The 26,520-nt window shown below is 38.2% G+C and overlaps 2 protein-coding genes across 18 annotated transcripts in view; one reads left to right on the top strand and one right to left on the bottom strand.

Annotated features, from left to right (window-relative positions):
- The window catches only part of ZNF565 (zinc finger protein 565), a 33,092-nt gene extending 31,914 nt beyond the window's left edge, over positions 1 to 1,178 (bottom strand). For all 7 annotated transcript variants that reach the window (XM_034638374.1, XM_034638375.1, XM_034638376.1 and 4 more), the window contains exon 1: positions 1,041 to 1,178. The gene's annotated coding sequence lies outside the window, so the exon portion shown is untranslated. The remainder of the gene's footprint in view (positions 1 to 1,040) is intronic.
- A 112-nt stretch (positions 1,179 to 1,290) lies between these two features.
- On the top strand, positions 1,291 to 25,728 carry ZNF146 (zinc finger protein 146). 11 transcript variants are annotated; one of them, XM_019801460.2, is made up of 4 exons: positions 1,512 to 1,603; positions 3,368 to 3,427; positions 11,096 to 11,328; positions 22,681 to 25,728. In XM_019801460.2, exon 4 carries the CDS (start codon positions 23,442 to 23,444, stop codon positions 24,318 to 24,320), a length of 879 nt encoding a protein of 292 aa, XP_019657019.1. In that variant the 5' UTR covers positions 1,512 to 1,603; positions 3,368 to 3,427; positions 11,096 to 11,328; positions 22,681 to 23,441; the 3' UTR covers positions 24,321 to 25,728. The 11 variants fall into 11 exon arrangements, with proteins under 11 accessions (XP_011225432.1, XP_011225427.1, XP_019657023.1 ...); XM_011227130.3 differs by lacking the exons at positions 1,512 to 1,603; positions 3,368 to 3,427 and adding an exon at positions 1,291 to 1,428 and having other exon boundaries at positions 11,234 to 11,328; XM_011227125.3 differs by lacking the exons at positions 1,512 to 1,603; positions 3,368 to 3,427 and adding an exon at positions 1,291 to 1,428.
- The last annotated feature ends 792 nt before the right edge of the window (positions 25,729 to 26,520 follow it).

Genomic DNA, 26,520 nt, shown 5'->3' with positions numbered 1-26,520 from the left:
GAAGACTGGACATGATGTCTAATCCCAGTGTCACAGGTAGAGGTTGAGGCTATCACTGTCCAGGGCCACAGTCTGTTTTAACTTCACAGGTTCTGCAAAGGTCAGTATACTGGAGTCACAGGCACCTCACTCACACTGGCATACTTCGTGCGACACAAATGGACGGTGTCACACAAACACAACCATACATCCACTCTTGAAACACACAAGGACATAACCACACAATCACAGACACCTCCAGGCCCTTATACACAGTCACAATCTCACACCCACTAAAAAGACATACACAGTCACTCAAATCTACTCACCACCATGACACACAAAGTCACTCTCATATAGTCACAGCCTTCCCAAACCAATACCCACAAATGTCTCACACAATCACAATCACATACCCACTTGGGAGACACACATAATCACTGGCACTCTGGCCCACCCAACATCAACCAGTCATAACTGAACATTCACTCTGGAGACACAGTCACACTCACACAGGCAAAGAAAGACACGTTACACTTTAAAACACAGCACCACACACAGCCACCGTTTCACAGACACACTCCAAGGGACACAAGAGGGATACACACGCATTGTCACCACACACAGTCAGACACACAATTGCACACAATACCACACGTGGCTACAATATTGTGCAGCCAAAACCATACGCTAACCTTGGAGACATGGAATCATAATCATAACCGCAGACACCCTTACCCGTCTCACAGTCACAACCACACTCACACCGCAAGAACAAGCCGTACAGTCACACATACACAACAGGGGCACAGCAGTTATCACCCCCCAGTAGAAAGGACCCCACGCCCCCAACGCACAGTATCACACATGGTTACACGAACACAACCAGACTTAGACCCTGGAGACAGGTGGCCACAACCACACACTCGGTCACCCACACCTGGTCACGCAGCCACAAAGACTCATTCACAATCTGGTATCCTCAGCCCGCTCCCGCCAGCGCTCACAGACCGGAGGCTCTGGACACGCCCCGTCCCCGCCCCGGACTCCAGACCCCTCACCTTCTGCCTCCCCTTGGTCGCGTCCGGGTCCCCGTGGAGCTAACGATCTCGCCACGACGTCAAGAAAGACGTAACGTCGGGCCACTGTGGACTCTGGGAAACGTAGTCCAGAGCCAGAGCCGACACAGATAAGATGGCGTCCTCGTACTTCACAGCCTGAGTTTGGTCGTTTGACACTGCGCCCGGGGGAGCTTCAAAGACGGAGCCCCTGCTCCAAACCCCCCACCAGGCTTGAGCTGATTTTCTTCTAAAGCAGGACGACTCACCCTGAGAGCCCCATAACCACTGGAAGAGGCAGCCAAGTTCGTGAGAGACAGAGTGCTGACCTGCAAAGCCTTAAGGGAAATGTAGTTCAAGGCCGGAAAAGCCGCGTTGTTGTTGACAGAAGGTAATCAAATACCAGCCTGGGCCTGGCCACGGTGACCGTGCGGGCCGCGTCGCGGAGACTTCTGGGAGTGCTCGCTCGCCCTCGGAGTGCGCAAGCGCAGCGCGCCGAGTGGACATTTTGGTCTTTGTCCGCGGGTCAGTCCGGCCCCTGGGTCCACGTGGCGCGAAAGTAGGAGGTGGGATGTGGGCGTCTTGGGCCGGTCGGGTCGGAGAGGTTGGAGGGGAGGATTCTGGATCTCTTGGGGCGCGACGCGGGGATGAGGAGTGGGTTTAAGAGCTTCTGGCCTACGTGTGGGGTGGGGGTGGAGGTTTCTGAGGCGGGTTCGAGCGTGTGTGACCCTGAGTTTGTCCGCAAATTTGACTGGATGTTGGGATTATTGAGTGAGAAACTGTGGGCGCAGGATTGTGTATGGCTGCATCTGAGAGGAAGATGCAGGAGACCAGCATTGAGGTAATAATATCCGAGCCGCACTTCCCTTGTCGAAAGTGCTGGTAATAACGGTGCCATCTTCGTTAAGTGTTTTTCATTTGAATATTTGAAGGGGAAAAAAAAAAACTAAGTGATAAATGATTTAAAAGTGAATTTTTATATAAAAACGGATTTACTTTTAATTGGAGTAGAATGCAGATCACCGTCGTTTCTTCTTTTTTAAGCAAGCGGGACTATTTCGAAGGCACTTTTTGTTGGTGGGGGAGCTTCAGACGATCTCAAATTGCCGTACAGGGTATTTTAATAGGGCTGCTGTTAAGCCCTAGATTAAATATTGACGTTGCACTTTGAGCAACAGCGTCATATAGCACAGGAAGCCCAGGATTAGAGTCAAGGGTTTGGAGTTCTAGGTTAGGCACGGTTATTCTCATTGTTTCAAGAAAATTTAGTTTTTGCAATGTTTATTAGTCTGACCTAGATTTTACGTGTCTGACTCCTAAGTGAATCGAGGTGTTCCCAGGTTGAATGGATTTTGTGAAGAAATAAAGACCGTTACTCCTGTCTGCAAAGATGCTTTTTCTAAGGAATCCCCACAGTCATCCCTAACAGAATTTTAAATAAGAGCTAAAGTAATTGGGTACCAATTTAATATTTACAAATCAACAGTCTTCAAATAGCAGCCAGTTAGAAGACATAACAGAAGAAAAGTAATTATAATAGCAATAAAAAAATGAGAAACAGTATGCAAAACTATTAGAAAAGAACTTAGTGCTGAGAGGCATAACGTGAGATATTATCAAATAGATAGACCATATTTTTCAATAGGAAGACGTCGTAAAACGTGTGCAGATTTAAGTAAATTTATTAATTCAGTGTGATCCTAATAAAAGTAGCTACAGTTTTTTGGGGGGTAGTGGGGGAATTGAATAAGCCGATTCTGCACTTAATATGGAAAAATAAACTAGAATAGCTGGTAAAACTCCGAAAAAGAAAAGCAGCTGGGGTGTGGGCAGGTCGGTGCCCAGCCCTAATGTATTTTTTTTTAAATTTCAATTCCAATGTAGTTAACATACAGTGTTATATGTTTCAAGTGTACAATATAGTGATTTAACAATTCTATATATTATTCAGTGCTCATCAAGACGAGTGTACTCTTAATCCCTTTCAGTTGTTTCACCCATCCCCCCACCCACCCACCTCCCCTCTGGTAACCATCTGTTTGTTCGCTGTAGTTAAGAGTCCGTTTTTTTCGTTTGTATCTTTTTTCCCCCTTTGTTCGTTTGTTTTGATTCTTAAATTCCACAGGAGTGAAATCATATGGTATTTTTCTTTCTCTGACTGACTGATTTTGCTTAGCATTATACTCTCTAGATCCATCCATCTAGTGGTAACGTATTTTAAAATACAAATCCTCATAAATTAAAATCGTATTGGTGTTAGCATGAAGCAGGCCATTGAAGGGAAATTTGGCAACATCTATAATTACAAATGTATTTTCTTTTTGATGCAGCTATTTCACATCTGGAAATTAATCCTACAAATGTACTTGCATTTGCATGAAATGATACAGGTATGAGGTTGCTCGTTGCAGCAGTGTTTATTTATTTATTAATTAAAGATTTTATTTATTTATTTAAAGATTTTTATTTATTTATTTGACAGAGATAGAGACAGCCAGCGAGAGAGGGAACACAAGCAGGGGGAGTGGGAGAGGAAGAAGCAGGCTCATAGCGTAGGAGCCTGATGTAGGGCTCCATCCCATAACGCCGGGATCACGCCCTGAGCCGAAGGCAGACGCTTAACCGCTGTGCCACCCAGGCGCCCCTAAAGATTTTATTTATTTACTTGCCGGAGAGAGAGAGAGACAGCTAGAGAGAGGGAACACAGGCAGGGGGAGTGGGAGAGGAAGAAGCAGGCTCCCAGCGGAGGAGCCTGATGTGGGGCTTGATCGCAGGACTCTGGGATCACGCCCTGAGCCAAAGGCAGACGCTTAACAACTGAGCCACCCCCGCGCGCCTGCAGCAGTGTTTAGTATGTACAGGAAAAGATTAGCCATCACTAGGAGATTGGTTTGATAAAATTAGGTCCATCTATACAACAGAATAATACACAGGTATACAAAAGAATGAGGAAGAAGCTTTCTGTATATTGACACTGAAATAACTCTAAAATGTTTTGTTCAGTGAAAAAAGCAAGATGCCAAATGTATGATACGCTTCATCTGAAGTTAGAAGGGGCAGAAATAATATATGTTTGTATTTGTTTCCATTAGGAAACTCAAAAGATAGACAAGAAACTAATACAAGTGGCTATCTCTGTTTGGGTAGTGGTACTGGGATAGGTGGGGCAAAGGCAAATACTTTTTTTTTTTTTTTAAAGATTTTATTTATTTGAGAGAGAGCATGAGTGGGGGTAGGGACAGAAGGAGAGGGAGAAGCAGACTCCCTGCTGAGAAGGGAGCACGACCTGGGGCTCCATCCCAGAACCCTGGGATCATGACTTGAGCTACCCAGCTGCCCCAGCAAATAACTTTTTATGTTGGTTTTCTAAGTCTATGAATTTAATATTTAAAAGTTAAAGTTTTTTTTTTCTTTTTGTTTTGTTTTGTTTTTCTCTTTTTTATGTTTTTATGGAGGACATAGGCCATGGAGCCAGACTGCCGTTGACTCCTTCCTCTGCCACTTTGTACCTTAGTGTACTTAAACCTTTGCTTGTTTCTCATTTACTAATACAGAAAAAATAATAGTATCTGATTCACTGTGTGGGTGGTTGTGTAGATTAAGGAGTTCTAAATTCTAAAGAATAGTGCCTGGTTTGTAGTAAATACTCAATAAGTGATAATAACAGTATTATTACTATCTGCAAAATATAGTTCCTTAGAAATAGTACAGCCCTTTTTACTATTTCTGGTAGAAATATCTGAAAGATTCAGATATATATAGATGTTCTTTTTTTATTTCCATGTGTAAACTTTTTTTTGACATTTCCTTTTATAACTGGAATGAGGAAGTTAGATTTTTGTGTTCAGGTTACATTCATCTAATTTAGAAACCCATCGTTATCTTTTTCATGAGAATGTTCTTTGATTTCTGTGGTGGTTACTTTCTCATGATTGTAATTCAGAACCTCTGATGATGTATTTTAAAAATCCCAATTGTGACTTACTTTTGGCTAGAGTACATCAGCGATGATCTTCAAATTGCATAACATCAGAAGAGACATACAATATGACTGGTCCATCATTAGTGATTTTATTTTTCCCATTTCAACCAAAATGAAATCCATATGGATTTATTTTGGTACCATATGAATGTTCATTCCCCATTGATTTAATGGATGGTTTCAACCCTGATAAATAATCCTTGGCTAAATCAGTTTCTTTAGTGGTTGGAAAGTGATGATTTCCTAGTTTTTAAAATTCTGTTTACATTTATTTGATTGTGAACCCCAAATTGTTTCAAATTTTTGTGACTTGTAAGCATCATTATAAAGTTGTGTTCTAGTAACTGCAATTAGTTTTCTTTCCGATACTCATAATAGCACAATTTTAGCTGGTGGCCATTCCTCCAAGCTGACTTCTGTTTCGTTTTGACTTGCCATTTAATTTGAAAATTTCTTGCACTCCAGGCCCACCTTGTGCCTTCCCTCTTAGACTTGGAATTGGCCATTTCTCCCAAGGAGCTCTAGTTCCTTTTATTGGAGGATGTCATTAGAGCGCAAGATCTGGGACTGATGGTCTCTTTGCTGCAGGGGTGATTTTGTTTCAAGGCATTTTAGTGATAAAGCTAGAAGATCCATTTTTAAAAATCATGAGTTCATATAAGTATTTCTAATTCAGTTTAAATTTTATGATATTTTTACCTAATAATTAGTTCCTAATGGTATTTTATAGTAAAAATTTTGAAACATGTTAACATACATGCTTATTTTCTTTGTTTTATCTTTCAATATAAGGAAAATGGTTTCACAGTAACATTACTGGTATTAGTAGTGACCATGAACATACTTTATCACATGAAAAATTTTTTTGTAGCTATTTTGTCCCTAGAATGCATCCCACTCACGATGTATATAGTCAATTCTCTGTTCTAAAGTTTAACTTTCTTTGGGGAACTTTGTTACTCAAGTTAATATTCAGTTGCATTCATTTGTTTCAATTTGTTTTTAAGTTCAGGGACTGCTTTTTGAGAAATGAATCTGATTATTTAAAAACTAATGGGGGCACCTGGCTGGCTTAGTTAGTAGAGCGTGCGGGTCTTTATCTCGGGGTTGGTAGTTCAAGCCCCACACTGAATATAGAGATTACTTTTAAAAAATTAAAAATCTTGCAAAAAACCCAAAAAACTAAAAATTAAAAAAAATTAAAGTAACTATATATTTATGTGATACAACAACAACAACAAAATACATCTCACAGTGATACCTCATCTCATGCTGCTTCCCTCCCCCAGCACATTCTTCTTTGTCCCAAACAAGTATAGTTTCTTTCCATGTGTCCTGGAGGTCTCTTTAATCATTATTATTCTCTTCTTTTTAACTGCTGTATAAATAAGATGCCATTGTGTATGTTTACCATAGTTGATTCAGTTGTTAGACATCTGTTGTTGGACATTTGGGTTGTTTTCAATCTTTTGCTGTTGCTAATTGCAGTAATGAATAATTTTTTACTTGCATCATTTTGGACTTATGCAGGAGTATCTCTGAAGTAGAGTGCCATAAGTGGAATTGCCCATATAGCTAGGTACTTAACACTCTACTAGCAATGTATAAGAGCACCTTCTCTGCTAGAGCCTTACCATTAGAGTGTAGTGTTACTATTTTATTTTTTGCCAAAGGCATAAGTGAAAATTGGTATCTCAGTGTAGGTCTTATTTACATCTCTTATGAAGGAGGTTGATTATCTTCCATATGTTTAAGGGCTTTGTGTATTTACCTGGGAACTGTCTGTTCATATCCTTTTCCTCATTTTTCTGTGGGGGTCCCATTTTCTTCTAGTAGCTGTACGTTAGAAAAGTTAGCCCTATGTAAATTAGTTGCAATTTTTTTTTCAAGTTTAAAAAATTTGTTTTGACATTGTTCATTTCCTTCTTTTATTTTTTATTTTTTTATTTTATTTTTTTAAAGATTTTTTTTTTTATTATTTATTCAACAGAAATAGAGACAGCCAGCGAGAGAGGGAACACAAGCAGGGGGAGAGGGAGAGGAAGAAGCAGGCTCATAGCAGAGGAGCCTGACGTGGGGCTCGATCCCATAACGCCGGGATCACGCCCTGAGCCGAAGGCAGGCGCTTAACCGCTGTGCCACCCAGGCGCCCCTCTTTTATTTTTTAAATTTAAGATTTGTTTAAAGAATTTATTTTTAAGTAATGTCTGCACGCAATATGAGGATTGAACTCACAAGCTGGGAGATTATAGAGTTGCGTGCTCTTCTGACTGAGCCAACCAAGCACCCCTCTTTTTAAAAATTCTGTTGCATCAGAGGGTTCCCCCCCCCATGTAGTTAGCTTTATCAGTCTTTTCATTTATAGTCAGAAAGCCTTCACCAGTACTTTCAAATCTTATAATTTTTATAGTGTTTCATTTTTATATTTATATGTTAGTCCATTTAGAGTTTATCCTGGTGTATGATATTAGGCGTGCATCCAGGTATATCTTTTTCCAGTTGGCTACCCAATTCCTCTAACTCCATTTATTAAAAGGTCTTAAGTTTACTATTTTGTTTTTTTAAGTTTACTATTTTAAAATTCCATTTTGATCATATAATACATTATCACATGTATTTGGTCTATTTCTGGACTTCATAGTCTCATCCATCTTCCATTCTGTAGTCATATACCAATATTTATCTTTTTATTATTGAAGCTTTATAATTTTGGTGTAGCTAGTCTCTTATTGCTTGTTCTTTTCAGAGTTTCCTAGCTATTCTTTCTTTTCCCTTTTTTTTCTTTTTAAGATTTTATTTATTTGAGAGAGAGAGCGTGCTCACATGTGCGTGCTTCCAGGGGGTGGGGGGGGTAGAGAATCCCAAGCAGACTCCCCGCTGAGTGCGGAGCCCAGTCTCAGAACCCTGAGATCATGCATGCCTGAGCCAAAATCAAGAGTAAGACACTCAACTGACTGAGCCACCCAGGAGTCCCCTTGCTTATTTATTTTTCTGTGTAAACTTTAGAGTTAACTTATCTAGCTCTAGGGGGGGAAAGCTTATTTTTATTGGTATTGCGCTAAATTTATACAATAACTTAGGAGAAAGGGACATTAGATCTTTATGATGTTAAATACTGTCCATGTACGTGATATGTGTTTTATATGTTCCAGTTTCTTTTTGGGTCCTCCGGAGTGTTTAAAAAAAATTTTTTTTAAAGATTTTATTTATTTAATTGACAGAGATAGAGACAGCCAGCGAGAGAGGGAACACAGGCAGGGGGAGTGGGAGAGGAAGAAGCAGGCTCATAGCAGGAGGAGCCTGATGTGGGGCTTGATCCCATAACGCCAGGATCACGCCCTGAGCTGAAGGCAGACGCTTAACCGCTGTGCCACCCAGGCGCCCTAAATTTTTTTTTTCATACAGGTTTTAGACCTTCTTACTAAGTTTATTTCTAGGCACTTTATCTTTTCTATTGCTGTTGTAAATGGAGTCATTGTTGTGGTATATGAGAAAGTCGTTGATTTCTATAAGTTAATTTTATTTCCAGCTTAACTTATTGAATTACTGCTTATAATTATATAATACTTGAGACAGTGGGCATCCTTATTTTTATTAGAATATAATAGAAGCTCCTCCAGTGTTTGTTTTTGCATTGGATAAGATGTTGGCTTTTGTGGTCAGATATAGATTATGATTATCTATATATACATTACCCATGCTGTCTGCGACTTTGGGGATGTGAGTAGAAACAAAAAGTTTTAAAGCTGAGGCAACTGCCGTGCCTCAGATGAAACACCAGGAAAGATCACATTAATAAAGGAAAACAAAAATCATGAAAACAAAAATCCCCCCAAACTCTAATACTGCAGTCTTTAAAAAAAAAATGTTCAGGCAGAACAAAATAAGATGTCCAGTAAGATGCCCGTTCTTCTTTTTTAAGATTTTATTTTTTTAAAAAAGATTTTATTTATTTATTTGACAGAGAGAGGGGCTGCGAGAGAGGGAACACAAGCAAGGGGAGTGAGAGAGGGAGAAGCAGGCTTCCTGCTGAGCAGGGATGCTGGGCTCAATCCCAGAACGCTGGGATCATGACCTGAGCCAAGGCAAACGCTTAAAGACTGAGCCACCCAGGCGTCCTAAGATTTTATTTCTAAGTAATCTCTACACCCAGCATGGGGAATGAACTCAAAACCTCGAAATCAGGTGTCACATGCTGTACCAACTGAGCTAGCCAGGTGCCCCAAGATGTCCATTCTTATTTTGTTTTCTTTGCATTCTCTCCTTTTGAGTGATCTTTTCTTCACTCAGTTCCTCAATCATTTTATTCTTGTTTGGGTCTGCCTTTGGTACATAGAGTTTGGGAGGGGTTTTTTGGTCCCTAGTTTTGTTGTTCATTATTAGACTGAGTTGCAGCTGTTCTCACTCACTGTCATTCTGAGAATGAATATTTGCTAATTATTTCTGAGATCTGTTGTTTCAAAGACTTCTTAGCGTTGTGTAGTCATTCTTGTTGTACCTACCATACTGTTGTGGTTCCTGCACGGTATCTGCTATTTTGGGTGTTTGGGGCTACAGTTAATATAATTCAAAGTGAACATGTTCTCTCTACTAGTTTTATGAAAGATCATGGAGTATGGATTGGCTACCCACCACCCCCATTAGTCTTGATATTTTGTATAGTTTTCAGAAGTACTTGAAAGATTCAAAACTAAGCAGCCACCATGCTCCTTTGAAACCTTTCCTTGCGTCTTTGACTCTTGGGTGTTCCTGGGTTTCTGTCTTTGACTGTCTTCTTTATATACTATGTATATTCTCTAAGCAGTCAGTCACATTACACCTAGGTCTTCAGCAGCGCTGGTATTCTCACAGCTGGTATTCTCTCTCACAGCTGGTATTCTCACAGCTGGTAAATTCCCGTTTCCTTCCTAGGCCTATTCTGAGCTCCTTATGAATATGTGCAGTTACCTAATGGATATACCTGCCTGCATGTTGCTCAGAAACCTTACACATTGGATGTCCAGAATATCAAACTTCATCTCCTTTTGCCTGCAGATTGTCTTCAGCCAACTCAACCTCTCCTATTTCTGTGTACATTACTGTTTAAACTATGTTCTAAGCCTTCCATCTCTGCCCCACCCCAGCACAAAAATTGGTGACCAAGGTTTTTCAACATACACAGTAGATAGTGTATATGTGTATAAGTAGTAACTCAAGTTTTTAGGATTTTGCTTTTTTTTTTTATATATATGATTTCAACTTTGTAGAAAAGTTGGATTAGTTCAGAAAGTCCTGTATATCCTTTATCCAAATTTACCATTTATGTTTTGTTTTTTTGCTTTATTTTTCCTTTTCTCTTTGTCCAGGTATTTGTGTGTATAATTTTTTTGAACCATTTGAGACTGAGTTGCATATATGCTTCCTTTATAAGTACTTAAGCATGAATTTTCTAAGAACAAGGACATTGTTTTTCATAACCATAGTACAGTAACCAAAATAAGAGAATTTTTAACATTGACACATTGCTATTATTTAATGCAAAATCCATATTCAAATTTTGTCAGTTGTCCCAATAATGTCCTTAAAAATGTTTTTTGAATGAATGGATGAACTTATATTTACAGAACATTTCTAATGCATGGTTTTAATCAGATTATAATACAAAGTAAATATTAGGACTCCAGGAAAACTTTTTGCAGCTTTATTCCTGAATACTGTAAGAACAGTTTCCTATACATTGTGTCCTGGTGACTTAGTTCTGATAGGCATCTACTGCTATTGTCATAGATATGACTATTAAATTCACCCAGGAATAAGGGCCATGGGCCCTATGTAGGAATAGGAACCTATGTAGGAATGTGGTGGTACAAAACGGTAGCAACCAGTCATGTAGGGTATGAACAGCTTTCATATGTAAGTGAAATTCTGAGAAATGGTTCTCTTTTTTACCCCATTTCTGGATGTGTGGATACTTAAATGGTTTAATGAGCATGGCTCTGAAATTCAGGTTTCAGATCATCTTAGTCCCTTTGCTTATTATAATTGTGTATGCTCTAATCTCTAAGGCAAAAGGTCATTACTTCATTCTTTTTCACAGGACTGCTTCCTTGTGCACCTGGAAACTGCACCTTCTTCATCATTCAGAAGGCCTGGAGGCCCCAGGGCTCATCAGCCTGAGTTCTAGGATGGTACTTTGGTCCCCAGCATTAATAGTGCTGTGTCATTTCCCCAAAAGCAGGTTATAACCTGACCAAACTGTATGTGATCCTCTGTTGGAAAAAGAAGATACTGTGGATGGTGAAGAACGAAGTGGAAAGGAAATTTGTTCAGGTGAGTGAATGGCAGGGCAGGTCACAGTTGTTCAGGCAGCATTGACACCTTTGAAATACTCAAGGATATTTTCTTACAGGCCCTACACTTGGGAGTATTTACTTGCTATGAATTCTTTAGATACGTGAATTACATTTATAGTCGTCATTTTTTCTGCTTCAGTATTGTATTATTTAATCAGATTTTTTAGATGCCCTTCTTATCTCCATTCTGGATGTCAGCACTTCACACTTTATTTGTACTGCCTCTGTGTGATTGTTCTCTCTTTCATTGATACCCTCAGTCTCCTGCCTCCCACTGTGTATAGACTTTTTTCCTCATGCGTTGTCTTTTATAGGTCTTAAGTCTTTATATATTTTCCGACATTCAGGTTCCTTTTTTATTACTTGCCACCACCTTTCATCCTTTCAGTGTTGAAATGCCTCTGAATTATCTTTTACATCTGTAATCATGCTCCCTGTTGTCATCCACCTTCTCCCCCATTACACATCAACAAACTCCTGCCTCCCTTTCTCTTCCATCCCCATATACCTCTTTCAGAAGTTGTTGCCTTAGAAATCAGTTCCCCTTTCTGCTGTGTGTGTGTGCATTTATATGTTATGAATCTGTATTTGGTTTTTAATACAATAACATGAGCTTGTAAAATTTTTGAACATCAAGGTATACCGTGAAAAAGTCCCCTCTTACCTTCAGTCCTATAAATTTTTTTCAAAGATATAGTCATTTTTAAGAGTTTCTCATGTAGCCTTCTTGAGGTCATCTGTGAATAAACCAGCATATATTATATATCTGTGCTGGAAATATGAAAATACATGTATGTAAGCCCTTAGTTTTCCTTTTCATATAAATGGTAGTATGTATTATATTGCGTCCATAGTTATTTTTGTTTGTTTTTGTTTTCTGGGAGAGACTCTCACCAACACATTTTATTTAACCTGTCTCCTATTTATAGACATTTAGGTTGTTTCCAGATGTATGCTTTTGAACACAGAAGTGCATATCTACTTATTTATATTGCTTTGCAGAGCTAATGTAGATACAGCTATGTAGTAATTTATCGTAAGTGGAAATGCTGAGTCAGTTATGTTTGTTTATAGATTTGACAGAAATAAGCATGTTCTCAAAAGTAGTAAACCAATTTACATTTCTATCAACATGGTATATTCATATAGTTGACAAGTATTTATTGAATGATATTATTAGGCACCATTTCAGTTTCTAAGGAGATGTCCTTGATCAGAGTTTTCAAAAATTCCTCCCTGAGGAAGACACGCTGTGAGTAAATAAGTAAAAATACATATTCTATCAGATGGTGGTAGTGCTATGGAGAAAAATTAAAGCAAGGAAAACCAGCGTAGGGAAGGCCAGTTGGCGGTTGTAATTTTAAATCAGTTGGTCAGGGAAAGGTTTCACTAAAAGGAAGACATTTGAAAAAAAAGATCTGAAGCATGTGCAAGTGAGGTTTGTAGTATTTGATGTAAGAGCATTCAGCCAGAGGGAATGAAAAGTACTAAAAGCCCTGAGGCTATGGCTTGCCGTTTTAGAAATATTGATCAGGGCAGGGTAGGCTGGCGCAGAATGAGCAAAAGGGAAAAACAATAGGTTTGGTTAGGTAACAGGCCAAATCAGAGACTTTGGCCTTTATTCTAAGTGATTTGGGAGACCATCAAAGGGTTTTGAGCAGAGGAGTGATAAGATCAGAATTATATTTTGGCTGCTGTATAGAAAATAAGGTATAGGGGGCCAAGGCTAGGAGATTAATCAGAGGCTATTGCAGTAATCTAGGTAAGAAAATGGTAGTAGTTGAGCTAATGACAAGTCAGATTCTTAAGATATTTTATTTAATTATTGTTATTTTATTTTTAAAGATTTTATGTATTTGAGAGAGAAAGCAAGAGAGAGATCATGAGCAGGGGGAGGGGCAAAGAGAGAAAAGCAGGGAGCCCGATAATAGGGCTTGATCTCAGGACTGTGGGATCATGACCTGAGCTGGAGGCAGACACTGAGCCACCCAGTACCCCAGATCTTTAAGGTATTTTAAAGAAATAGCTGACAGGATTGGCTGATAGATTGTGTTGTTTATTTTTATTTATTTATTTTTTTTAGGTTGTATTGTTTAAAAGAGGAAGAGGAATCACACTGGTAACTCCAGGGTTTTAACTAGAAGAGAATGAGTTAACATTTCCTGAGCTAGGAAGACTTAAGGAATTTGGGGAGATAGAGCAAGAGATTTGTTTTGGACCTGTGATGGTGATATGTCTACGGATCATTTAAGTGCATATTCACATGGTCAGTTAGATACACAAGTCAGGAATTTAGGGAGATAGAAAGTTGTGACCTTCTGTTCTGCCGTACTAATAAGCCGTTTTATTCACTGTTGGTATCTCTGTATTTCCTTGCTCAGTCCTACTTTTCCTACCATTTAGGGATGCTGGTGGGTCCACCAAGTGTTCTGTATCCAGCCTACATTCCTGGATTCTGTTGGTAAAAACAAGGAGATGATGATTTGCCCCGTGAGGCTGTGCCTTATGTTTTCGGAGAGCATTGTGCCTGAGAACTCTTCCTAAAAATAGCAATGGCAGCTGCTTGCTAGCAATCCTCATTAGACATTAGAATTATAGCTACTTCGTACTCTTCTCAACAATGCAGTCCCCCCCCTTTTTTTTTTCCTGTTATTCTTTATCCTTCACAGATGTGGAAAGTGGGCAGAGATGTTCTATTTTACCATTTTAGAAGACAGGATCTATTTATGTCATGTGAATCACCTCTGTAGGAATTCTCTGCCCTTCTGCTTGATTGGTGCCTTGATGACCTGAAATGTTGCTTTATCTTTCTAAGTGTTTTCTTGTCTTTTGCTTTTATTTTTTTCCCCTTTTTCCTCTTACTGGAGGTGGCTCCTAGAACACTGCATTCTGCCTTTCCTCCTTTTCTTTATAAATTAAATCCCAGAGAAGACTCATTTTTAAAAAGATTTTATTTGAGAGTGTGTGTGCGTGCACCTGCGTGCACGTAGGGAGGAGCAGAGGGAGAGGGAGAAAGAATCTGAAGCCGACTCCATGCTCAGTATGGAGCCCAAGGTGGGGCTTGATCCCCCCAGTGGTGAGATAATGACTAGAGCCGAAACCAAGAGCTGGATGCTTAACTGACTGAGCCACCCCAGGTGACCAACACTCATTGAAGTTAGAAGTAACTCTGTAGTATCAATTTTTATTTTTCCAGCCTTTCTGTCTTACCCACTATAATTTTACCTATTTCTAGGATAAACAACTGTCTGACTTCTTTCATTCTTTTGTGTCAGTGAAGTCATTAATATAATACCCAAATTGGAGATTTCAGCTCATTATTTTCAGGTCCAGAGAGATGACGTAAAACCAATTTCATACTATGTCTGGATTATTTTTCTCATGGTCCTTAAGATATGGTCAGCCAAGCCTTTAAAAAGGTAAACCTTAGGGGCGCTTGGATGGCTTGGTTGGTTAATAGGCTGCCTTCAGCCCAGGTCATGATCCCAGGGTCTGGGATTGAGCCCCACGTTGGGCTCGCTCCTTACTCGGTGGGAGTCTGCTTCTCCCTCTCCCTCTGCTTGCCATTCCCCCTGCTTGTGTTCTCTCTGTCAAATAAATAAATAAAATTTAAAAAAAAAGATACACCTTAATCTTATCAAGAGAGGACATATTAACCATAAATATAAATGTGAGCATGTTTTCTACTTTGAATCTTGGCTTTTGCTTATGAAATGTTCTACATATTCAGGTCCTACTTAGCGTTTAAACATGTTCCTCTTGTATTGATCTCCCCTTTGACCATCCTGTTTCACATTTTCATGGAAATTCAAAAGTCCTGAGTAAATTCTTTCTTATGTGCTTTTATATTTTGGTATCTGGAGTCTATATTATAACCTGTTGAAAAAAAGGCCCATGTTCTTTCTGTCTCCAGTTTTGGTTAAATATGAGATACTTGTTAACTAATCTATGAATTGTTGTGGAAGTAATGTTATTGATCAGTTCTTCTTTTTCAGTTTTTTATCCATGAACATTTTCAAATATTAAAAACTGAAAGAAGAGTACAGCATTCTCCCATATACCCACTATGTAGATTCAGTAATTATTTTGCCATGTCTGTTTTATGTGTCTCTGTCCTTGTGTATGCATATTTTTATGTGCTGAAACATCATGACACTTTGCCTCTAAAAAATTAAGTATGCATTCTCTAAAAATAATGGCATCACTCTACATAACCAAAATATCATTACTCACTCCTTAGATGAATTAGCTATAATGCCCTAATATGTAATAATTTGTCCATATTTAGATTTCCTCAGTTATCTCCAGAATATTTTCTATAGCTTTAAAAAAATTTTTGTTCTTATTTCTTTTTTTAAGTAGACTCCACACCCAGCGTGGAGTATAACTTTTTTTAAAATGCCAGAATCCAGTCAAGATTTAGACTTTGGATTTGGTTATTGTCTTTTTAGTCTTTAAAATCTAAATTGTTCTCTCTTCCTTTTTTTCTCTCATGATATTGCTCCTAGCATTTAAAAAATTTCTACTGTCAGCCATTCAAAGAAAAGAGTGGAGTGATTAGTACAATCCAGCATCTCAAGTTATAGTTAGGATGTTAAGACTTAGCTATATACAAATTTGGTTTAAAGATACCGAGTGTGAAACACTTTAGAAAAAGTGAATCTGATTGTAATTAGAAGTTCAGGGAAAGATGTTCATAACTAAGAGACAAGATTGGAGAAATCTTTAGGAGCATGTTATTGGAGCTGCTCTCAGAAGGTTCTGTAGATTCTAAGATGGTCAAAAAACAGGAGGGGTCAAGCTAAGTCAAAGAAGGACATGAGGAACATAATATGCATAATTATGATTCATTGATTGCACAATTAATATGCTTGACAGGCTCTTCCTCAAGGCTAGTGAATTTCTTTAAATTCTGTTCAGAATGCTCTTCCTCCAGATGCCTGTAAGGATCTCTTTCTTCTTTCATGTCTCGAATCTTGCCTTCTCAGAGGCCACTGTACCTGAAATTTTTTAAAACTCTACCCTTCTCTGGTTTTTTTTCCATAGCAGTCATAGCTTTTTAACAAACCTTCTCCTTTATTAATCTGTCCACTAGAGAGTAATCTTAATAAGGACAGGGAATTTTGTCAGTTTTGGTTAATACTGTTTATCCCTAGAGCTTAGAAGTGTGCCCGACATGAAGTAAGGAAGGAAAAAGGTATTTGTTGAATGAGTAGTGAGAAGTGTTTTTAGTATCAGTTCTCAGACTTTCACCTTTGGGTTTTTTTTTTAATGACAGTTTTATTGAGATATAATTCACATAACATAAAATGCATCCTTTTAGAGTGTACAGGTCAGTGGTTTTTGGTATATTCACAAGTTGTACAACCATCACCACTAATTCCAGAACATTTTCATTGCCACAAAAGGAAACCTGGTACCCATTGGCAATCACCTTTACATTCTTAAAACTTGAGGACCACCTGGATTTTAAAAGTTTTCATAACAAGAAAGAGATCTGTATGTATGGTGACAGATGTTAACTGGACTTATTGTGATCATTTTGCAGGATATACAAATATCGAATCATTATGATTGTACACCCGAGCCTAAAGAATGCATAGTGTTATGTCAATTGTACCTCAACTTCAAAAAATTAGAAAATTAGTTAATAGTAGGGGCGCCTGGTTGGCTTTTTTAAAAAAATGATAAGTGGTAAATTTTGTATTATATGGGTTTTACCACAATGGAATATATAAACAAACATGGAGACATTTTGTTTTATGTGGACTTTAGTGATATTTACTTTATTTAAAAGTAAAATTGAGAAACTTTTAAAACTGTACTTATTAAAAAAAATAATCCTATTACTTGTAAACCTAAATTATATTTCTTTTTTTTTTTTTTTTTTTAAAGATTTTATTTATTTATTCAACAGAGATAGAGACAGCCAGCGAGAAAGGGAACACAAGCAGGGGGAGTGGGAGAGGAAGAGGCAGGCTCATAGCAGAGGAGCCTGATGTGGGGCTCGATCCCATAACGCCGGGATCACGCCCTGAGCCGAAGGCAGGAGCCCAACCGCTGTGCCACCCAGGAGCCCCCCTAAATTATATTTCTTAATAAAAATAATTTTCCAGGGACACCTGGGTGGCTCAGTTGGTTAAGTGTCTGCCTTCGGCTTGGGTCTTGATCCCTGAGATCAAGTCCTGCATCAGGCTCCTTGCTCAGTGGGGAGCCTGCTTCTTCCTCTGCCTGTCGCTCCCCCATTCTTGCTCTCTATCCTTCTCTCTGTCTCTCTCTGACAAATAAATACCAAATCTTCTAAAAAAAAAATAATTTTCCAGGATGAAAAAAGTTTAGTCAGAAGAGAGAGAATGTTTGTCATATCTCTAAGTATCTTTAATGTCTGGTTTAATAGAAGACAGCTAGATTTCTCATTTCTGCTGTTGTAACATGTTATTTTGGTTGAAGTATATGAAAAAATTGTGGCTTCACACAGATGTAGTTAGAAAGGGAGAAATATTTCAATAGCCTTTTCAGATAATCGTGGATGTTCTTTGGTACTACACTAACACCTGATAAATAATTTTTTTAGGATTAGCTGCAATATGGAATTTGAAGCTTTATATTTTTTTGTTTTCTTAGATAAAATCTGATGATTCTCACTTTATTCTGTCTCAAGAAAGTACCTGCCAAATAATACCCAAGTCTGAATAACCATTTGTAAGGCAGTCACTTACTAATTTATTGAAGTAAATTAATGGTGCTCCATTAAAAAAAGTGACTAGTTTAGTTCACAACTTAAATGATTTAAGACATCTTTTTGAGACAACTATTATCCTTTCATGTACAACAGAAGTATATGTGTAGATATATAGAATTTTATTTATTATACTTCTTTCATGGAATTTGTATTTCTCATATGTTTGTTTGCTTGGCTTTCTGTGTTTAGCACAGACTCCCTTGGATACCTTAGAATAGTTAAAAGCCCTTTGAATACTAGTTTCCACATGGTCAAATGCATTGGGAAATTTCTTTCCATTTTTTTTTCCTGTGAAGATTTACCTGTAGAATTTTGTCCTCCTGCTCCAGTCGGAACTGGCTGTACTTTGACCTGATAGTTAGCTCTTTTTCATCAACATTATCAAAGACTTTTTTTCATTTGTTTTCCCTATGTCATATACCCTCTTTCTTGGATTCTTATCACCTTCTCTATCTAGTAATTTGGTGGAGCTCATCTAGTAGCATCCTGAGAGGAAAGATGCATTTAGATAAAATTTAACATTTGCATATCTGAAAAATGCCTTTGTCCCATTAGATTGGTAGGCTAAGCTTAGAATTTTTCCTCAGAATTTTGTCTGCTAGCTTCTCTTGTTTCTGTTGAGAAATTTGATGTCATTCTGATTCCTATTCCTTTGGGTGATACATATCAATGTGTAGTTGGGTTATACACACACACATATAGTAGGGGTTTTTAAGGCCTCTTGATTTTTTTCTTTTGAAATGTCATGGTGATTTGTGGAGGTATGCATCTTTTATTCATCATGCAGGGTATTAAGTGGGCCTTTTAAGTTTAGAGATTAATGTCTTACAGGAGAGGAAGTTTTTTTGTTTTGTTTTTCTTTGACAATTTCCTCTAATCAGTTTTCTCCTTTTGTTTTCTGGAACTTGCTTCACTTAGCTAATATGTACTTTGATTTATGCTCTGAATTTGTCTTTTAAAAAATTTATTGAGGTATAATTTACTTATATTAGTTTCAGATGTACAAAAAAGATGTACGTCTTTTTTCCTAAGATTTTATTTAAATTCAAATTAGTTAACATATAGTATATTATTAGTTTCAGGGGTAGAATTTAGTGATTCATCAGTTGCAAATAACACCCAGTGCTCATTACATCAGGTGCCCTCCTAAATGCCCATCACCCAATTACCCCATCCCCCCCACCCGCTGCAACATAATTGATGTTTGTATATATATTATTAAAAAATCACCGCAGTAACTTTAGTTAGCATCTGTCAACACACATAGTTAAAGAACTTTTTTTCTTACGATGAGAACATTTAAGAACTACTCTCTTAGCAACTTTCAAATATGCAATATGGTATTACTGACTGTAGTTCCCATGCTGTATATTACATCCCCGTGACTTATTTTATAACTGGAAATTTTACCTTTGACCCCTTTCACCTATTTTGCCCACACCCCTCCCCCACCTCTGGCAACCATCAGTATGTTCCCTATCTATGAGCTTGATTTGTTGTTTAAGATTCCACATATAATGAGATCATACATTATTTATCTTTCTCTGACTGACTGCTTTCACTTAACTGTAATACCCTCAAGTTCCATTCTTGTCACACATAGCAAGGTTTCGTTCTTTTTTATGGCTGAATAATGTTCCATTGTATGTATGTACCATATTTCTCTATTCGTTCATCTGTTGATGGACATTTAGATTGTTTCTGTATCTCGGCTGTTGTAAATAATGCTGCAGTGAACATGGGGCACATATATCTTTTTGACTTAATGTTTTTATTTTCTTTGGATATATATAACCAGAAGTGAAATTGCTGGATCATATGGTTAGTTCTGGCACCCTGTATTTTTATTTACTTATTTTTGAAAGATTTTATTTGTTTGAGAGTGAGCGAGAGAGAGCATGAGCAGGGATAGAGGGAGTGGGAAAAGCAGACTCCCTCCCGGGCTGGGAATCCAACGTGGGGCTCAATCCCAGGACCCTGGGATCATGACCCGAGCCAAAGGCAAACACTTAACTGACTGAGCCACCTGGTGCCCCTATTTTTAAGTAATCTCTACGTAGACCCAATGTGGGGCTCATACTCACAACACCAAGATCAAGAGTCTCATGCTCCACCAGTTGTGCCAGCCAGGTGCCCCTGAATTTGTCATCTTAAAGGTTCTTCTGGAATATACTTGTCACTTGTGCTTATATTTCATTGGCCAAACAGGGTGGCTGGCCATGTCTTGAGTTTGCTAGGGTGAAGTACTATAATCCTACTGCAGGAAGATGACCCTGTTATTAGTGCATGATAATACAGTCTACCTTCCCACTTCCCATCTTAATTTCAAATTACTTTTTGTTTTTTGCTTACAGAACCATGTTGTTGTTTCACTGATAAAATATCTTCTGTCTGATTGGTTTTAGGTTTTTGTTGTTTACTGTTCCTTACCTATATTCCTCAGACTTCCTTATGTTTTCTTTTGATGTTGATCTGTCTTTCTTACTAGTAGGGGTTCCTCAAATGTGTGTGAAATATAGGCTGCAGTCATATTTAAGACTGATTCACTAAAAGGTCATCATAAACTCTTTCATGCCTGGTTGCTTCTAGTCATCTGGTAGGCGTCAGTGAATCAAAAGTAAAATGCCATGGGGTGGGATTGCCTGGGTGGCACAGTTGGTTAAGCGTCTGACTCTTGATTTTGGCTCAGGTCATGATCTCAAGGTTGTGAGATCGAGCCCCTTGTCAGGCTCCTTGCTCAGCAGACAGTCTGCTTGAGATTCTCTCTCCCTCTCCATCGACCCCTCCCATTCGTTCTCTCTCTCTCAATAAATCTTTAAAAAAAAAAATGCCATGGGGTGCCTGGCTGGCTCAGTTGATGGGCATGTGACTTTTGATCTCCGGGTTGTGAGTTCAAATCCCACGCTGGGTGTAGAGATTACTTAAAAATAAAATCTTTTAAAAAAAGGAAAAATGCCTTATGGACCAGGGTCTCCACAGAATGATAATACTGCTTTACTCACACAAACCTTGGTGTGGCCCAGTCCTTTGTTTTGCCCCCCCCCCACCAAAATGAGTACGGGTGGGGTGCCTGGGTGGCACAGCGGTTAAGCGTCTGCCTTCGGCTCAGGGCGTGTTCCCAGCGTTATGGGATCGAGCCCCACATCAGGCTCCTCTGCTGTGAGCCTGCTTCTTCCTCTCCCACTCCCCCTGCTTGGGTTCCCTCTCTCGCTGGGCTGTCTCTATCTCTGTCAAATAAATAAATAAAATCTTTAAAAAAAAAAAATGAGTACGGGTGACAGATATCATCTTGGAGGGGTATGTATCCTACTGAGGTTTTTCATAGGCTTTTCAGGTTCTTCAGAGAAGGAGCCTTTCATACCCTGCTTACAGGTATATATACCTGATGGTTAACCTGTTTTGGCATGAGCTACAGACTATCCTGGAGGTCTTACCATATTATATATAGATTTAATCCCATTGATTTCAGTGTAGCACCTCTCCCTTGTCATCTTTTTTTTTTTTTTTGGTAAGATTTTATTTATTCATTTGATGGAGAGAGACAGCCAGCAAGAGAGGGAACACAAGCAGGGGGAGTGGGAGAGGAAGAAGCAGGCTCCCAGTGGAGGAGTCCAACATGGGGCTTAATCCCAGGACCCTGGGATCACGCCCTGAGCTGAAGGCAGATGCTTAACGACTGCGCCACCCAGGCGCCCCTCCCTTGTCATCTCTTATTGGATGTCCCTGAGTGTGGATTTTCTCTGATTAAATTTCTGCAAAGAATAATTTCCATTTCATACAAAGGAGTGGTTCTATTTGGAGGGTAGTGCTCCAACTGCACCTTATATAATCTTTTTTTCATCTATCCTCCTTCTACCTATCTACCATTCCTTCTTTTGAGGTACTTGATTCCTTCCATTTTGTTAGTCTTTCTGATATTTTGTGGCATAAATTGGTTTGACACTGGCATCTTCTGCAGTATCTTTACATACATAAACTTCCTTAGCTCTGCTGTGTTGAAAATCTTTTGTGTGCTCTTCTGTTATCAGAAAATTTGTTAATGTCTGTGTGTATTGAAGTCTCCAGTCATACCCATTTTTTCTTCTGAGCTTGTACCATTTTCCCTTTTCTTGTCTTTTTAGTGGGGTTTTAGAAGGAAGCAGTTGTTGGTTAATTCCTTTCCTTTACTTAGACATTCCGGGAGATTTTCTCAATTTTATGTCATCTTTTTATCCTTCTTGTTAATTCCTTGTTGTTTATTACATTTATTTGCTGAACTAAGAAACGGGAAAGGTTATTTTTCAAGAGTAATCCTTAAGCTTTGTGTGCCCATGAATGTTAATTTCCTATGTAGATATCCTCCACAAGAGTTCCTTCTCAAAAGTTATTTGGTGACATTGGTCATGATGACTTTTTCATACTATGAGGTGGGGTTTCAGAGTTCATCCCAAAAGCACAATCCAAAATTTTATTACTAATAATGGGGAAATTCATAAATAATGATAACATAAAGCTAACATAATCGAGTGCTTACCATTTGTCAGCCACAGTACTAAGCACTTTATACGTTAACGCCTTTAAATGATGATTCTTTGTACTCCATTTTAGAAGAAGCCTGAGAAGATGATGAGCAGATAGAGAGGCAACAAGACTTGGGAAGCAGATTGCATCCATCTCCAGTAAAGACTGAGAAAAAAAAAAGTGAATATAAGAAAATTGGAAAAATACTTCCTTTGATCTCAGACATTATATCTTCTAAGGGCAACACCTTTTTCAACTTAAATCATGAGAGAAGTTGCGTAGGAAAGCATCATCAATTTAATTTAGTTTGGAAATCCTGCCACAACTTATTCTTTATGGTAATTACCCCCTTTAAGTGTAAATCAGTGTGGAAATGCCTTCAGTTAAAACAGTTTGAACCCCATCTAAAAACAGAGCATTCATACTTGAGAGAAACCCTATGAATTTACTGAATGTGGGAAAACTTCCACTCACATGTCACACTTCATTAAATGCAGAAGTCAGGCTGGAGAGAAACCCTGTTCTTCTAAGGAATACTGAGGAGCCTTTAGGTAGATGACAGATCTCATTGAACAGAAGAAAATTTTTACTGGAGAGAAACCAGTGAATATAACAAAACCCTATTGAGCATTAGAAAATTTATACTTGGAGAGAAAGCTTGTAATGTACTGTGTATGATAAAGTTTTCTCTTGAATTTTATCCCTTAGTTTACATTTGAAAGGTCATGCACACATACACCTTCAAATGTAAGAAATGTGGAAATACCTTCAGCCAAAAGTAAATCCTCATTCATCAAAAAATTCATACTGGAGAGAAACCTTGTGAATGTGGGAAAGCTTCCATTCAGATGTCACACCTCAGTCAGCAGAGAATTTGTAGTGGGGAAAACCCCTTTGCCTGTAAGGTATGTGGGAAAGTCTTCAGCCACAAATCAAATCTCACCGAGCATGAGCATTTTCATAATAGAGAGAAACCTTTTGAATGTAATGAATGTGGAAAAGCCTTTAGCCAAAAGCAGTATGTCATTAAACATCAGAACACCCATACTGGAGAGAAGCTTTTTGAATGTAATGAATGTGGAAAATCCTTCAGCCAGAAGGAAAACCTCCTTACCCATCAGAAAATTCACACTGGAGAGAAACCTTTTGAGTGTAAGGATTGTGGGAAAGCTTTCATTCAGAAGTCAAACCTCATCAGACACCAGAGAACTCACACGGGAGAGAAGCCTTTTGTATGTAAGGAATGTGGAAAAACCTTCAGTGGCAAGTCTAACCTTACTGAGCATGAAAAAATTCATATTGGAGAGAAACCCTTTAAATGTAGTGAATGTGGAACAGCTTTTGGCCAGAAGAAGTACCTCATAAAACATCAAAACATTCACACTGGAGAGAAACCCTATGAATGTAATGAATGTGGAAAAGCCTTCTCTCAACGAACATCACTTATTGTACATGTGAGAATTCATTCAGGTGATAAACCTTATGAATGCAATGTATGTGGAAAAGCCTTCTCTCAAAGTTCATCTCTTACAGTGCATGTGAGAAGCCATACAGGTGAGAAACCCTATGGTTGTAATGAATGTGGGAAAGCTTTCTCTCAGTTCTCAACCCTTGCTCTGCATTTGAGAATACACACAGGTAAGAAGCCTTATCAGTGTAGTGAATGTGGGAAAGCTTTTAGCCAGAAGTCACACCACATTAGACATCAGAAAATTCATACTCATTAAAAACCTTGTAAATGTCTTAAAAATTGGAAAGCGTTCATCAGGAATTTAAGCATCGTAGCACATCAGAAATAATCATGCTGAAGGAAAGTATCACAAATGAGGAAAACAAAAGCGAAAAACTTATTGGACACCAGGAAATTTATACTGAAGAGAAAGACATTTATATGATAAAAATCCTGCACCCAACAAAACTGATGGTGCGGGTAATGCTGAAACTTTAGATGCATTTCCACTAAAATCGAGAATGGAAAACATGCTTCTTATTGCTGTCTGCATAAATCTGGAGATTTTCACCAATGTAATAAATAAGTTGTAAGTACTGGAAAGAAAGAGACTTCTGTATTGATTTAGCAGAACAGAAGAGATTCTGGAAACACCTATGCATTTATTAGAATTTAGAGTATGATAGAAATGGCAATAGGAGGAGAGAAGATAATGAGACTGTGTAAACAGTGATTTGGAGGTAATCTGTTTTCCAAGAAAGAAACAAACCATGAACTATACACCGAGGTAAGATCCAAGAGGAGAAAACAGGAATATGAAGAAGCTATATACTGAAATGGTTATGACCTTGGGAGTAGGGAAACATTCCTTATAACAAGTTCAAGAATACCTAGCAACTCTGAGTTTGTATGCTTAGGAAATATATACCAGTCTATTTACTGTGGCATGATTTGTAGTAGCCATGAGTTGGAAACAACTTAAATGCCCATCGGGAACAAAATGGAAAATACATATGATGAAATACTGTATATCTGTAAAATTTAACAAATGAGATCTACATGTAATACAGAGAAAGATCTCAAAAATCATGTTGAAGGGGGAAAATGAAGTTGCAGAATAACACATATATTACAATGACATTTTTGTAAATTTTAATTAAAATTTTTCTCACAGAATTCAGTACTATGTATCGGTAATGGATACATGTATGTATGTATGTTTTTAAAATGTTTTTGAAACGGATTGGAAGATAAGACCAAACTCTTAATAGTGGTTGCTTGTGAAGAGTGGAGAAGGGAAGGGGATGAGTGTGGGAGGGATGGGATGGGGACTGTTTAAAGGGGACTTCAGTTTTATATATAAACATCCATTTCTCTTAAAAAGTAAAAAGACTGCAAGTAAATATATCAAAATACTGGATAATTCTGGATTGTGGCATATGGATATCTTGTCTTATTTTTTGTACTTTTCTGTATTTTTAAATTTTCTCAAAATTAATAAGAATGGGGGTGAGGATGGGAACACTGTACCTATAGAAATCATGTTCTAATGGATTCATTCCCAATCAAGTACTAAACTTTTTATAGAAAATATTTCTAAAATTTTATCAATGATGAGTGGATGGACTTGCTCTCTATGTAATATGAAATTATCTATTTTATTAAAATTAAAAATGACAGCATAATCCAAATTTGTTTTATTTTTACATGTTATGGTGTGCACTATATGGTCTGTCTTTACATTTCTAACATACTTTGCGACATCATTTGAGCTTCGAAATTTTTAAGAACTTTTAGTTAAATAAGGGTATATGCACATACTTCATATAACTTGTCTTTTTCAGATAAACTGATTTTGGAACATAAACTTTCCTATGCTATACATTTTCATGAGAACAACTTAAGTTTTGGGGGCACCTGGGTGGCTCAGTTGGTTAAGCTTCCAACAATGATCTCAGCTCAGGTCTTCCCCATACTTGCCTTACGATTTATTTATTTATTCTAAAGAGAGTTGGGAAGGTAGAGGGGAGAGAGTCTTCAAGCAGAATCCCTGCTGAGTGTAGTGCCCAATGCGGGGCTCAATCCCAGAACCCTCAGATCATGACCTGAGCTGAAATCAAGAGCTAGATGCTTAACTGACTGAGCCATCCAGACACCCCAAATCTTAGTCCTTTCTAATATGAAGTCCCCCACCCCCTTTTTAAAAAGGATGTTATAAGTTAATCTCAGGAAATGCACCACATGTTTGTATACCATTTTAAAACTGCCTCCATTTTATCACCTGCAGTTAAGATATTCTATATAAAGATTTTAGTCATAAAACATTTTCCTAAAGTATTTTTTTCTCCTTAATGTGTCTTGCTTCACTTAGCTCTTCTCTTAACTCTGCTCCTGTGTTTGTGTAGCTTTGGAGTCAACAGAGTAATTCAAGCCTGACTCTAAGACAAAACCAGGGGAATACTTCATGAGTTCACTGG

Source organism: Ailuropoda melanoleuca, chromosome 12 (genome assembly GCF_002007445.2).
Source record: "Ailuropoda melanoleuca isolate Jingjing chromosome 12, ASM200744v2, whole genome shotgun sequence".
Taxonomy (NCBI): Eukaryota; Metazoa; Chordata; class Mammalia; order Carnivora; family Ursidae; genus Ailuropoda; species Ailuropoda melanoleuca.
Note: the sequence above shows the minus strand (reverse complement) of the source record. Positions and strands in the feature narration are given on the sequence as shown.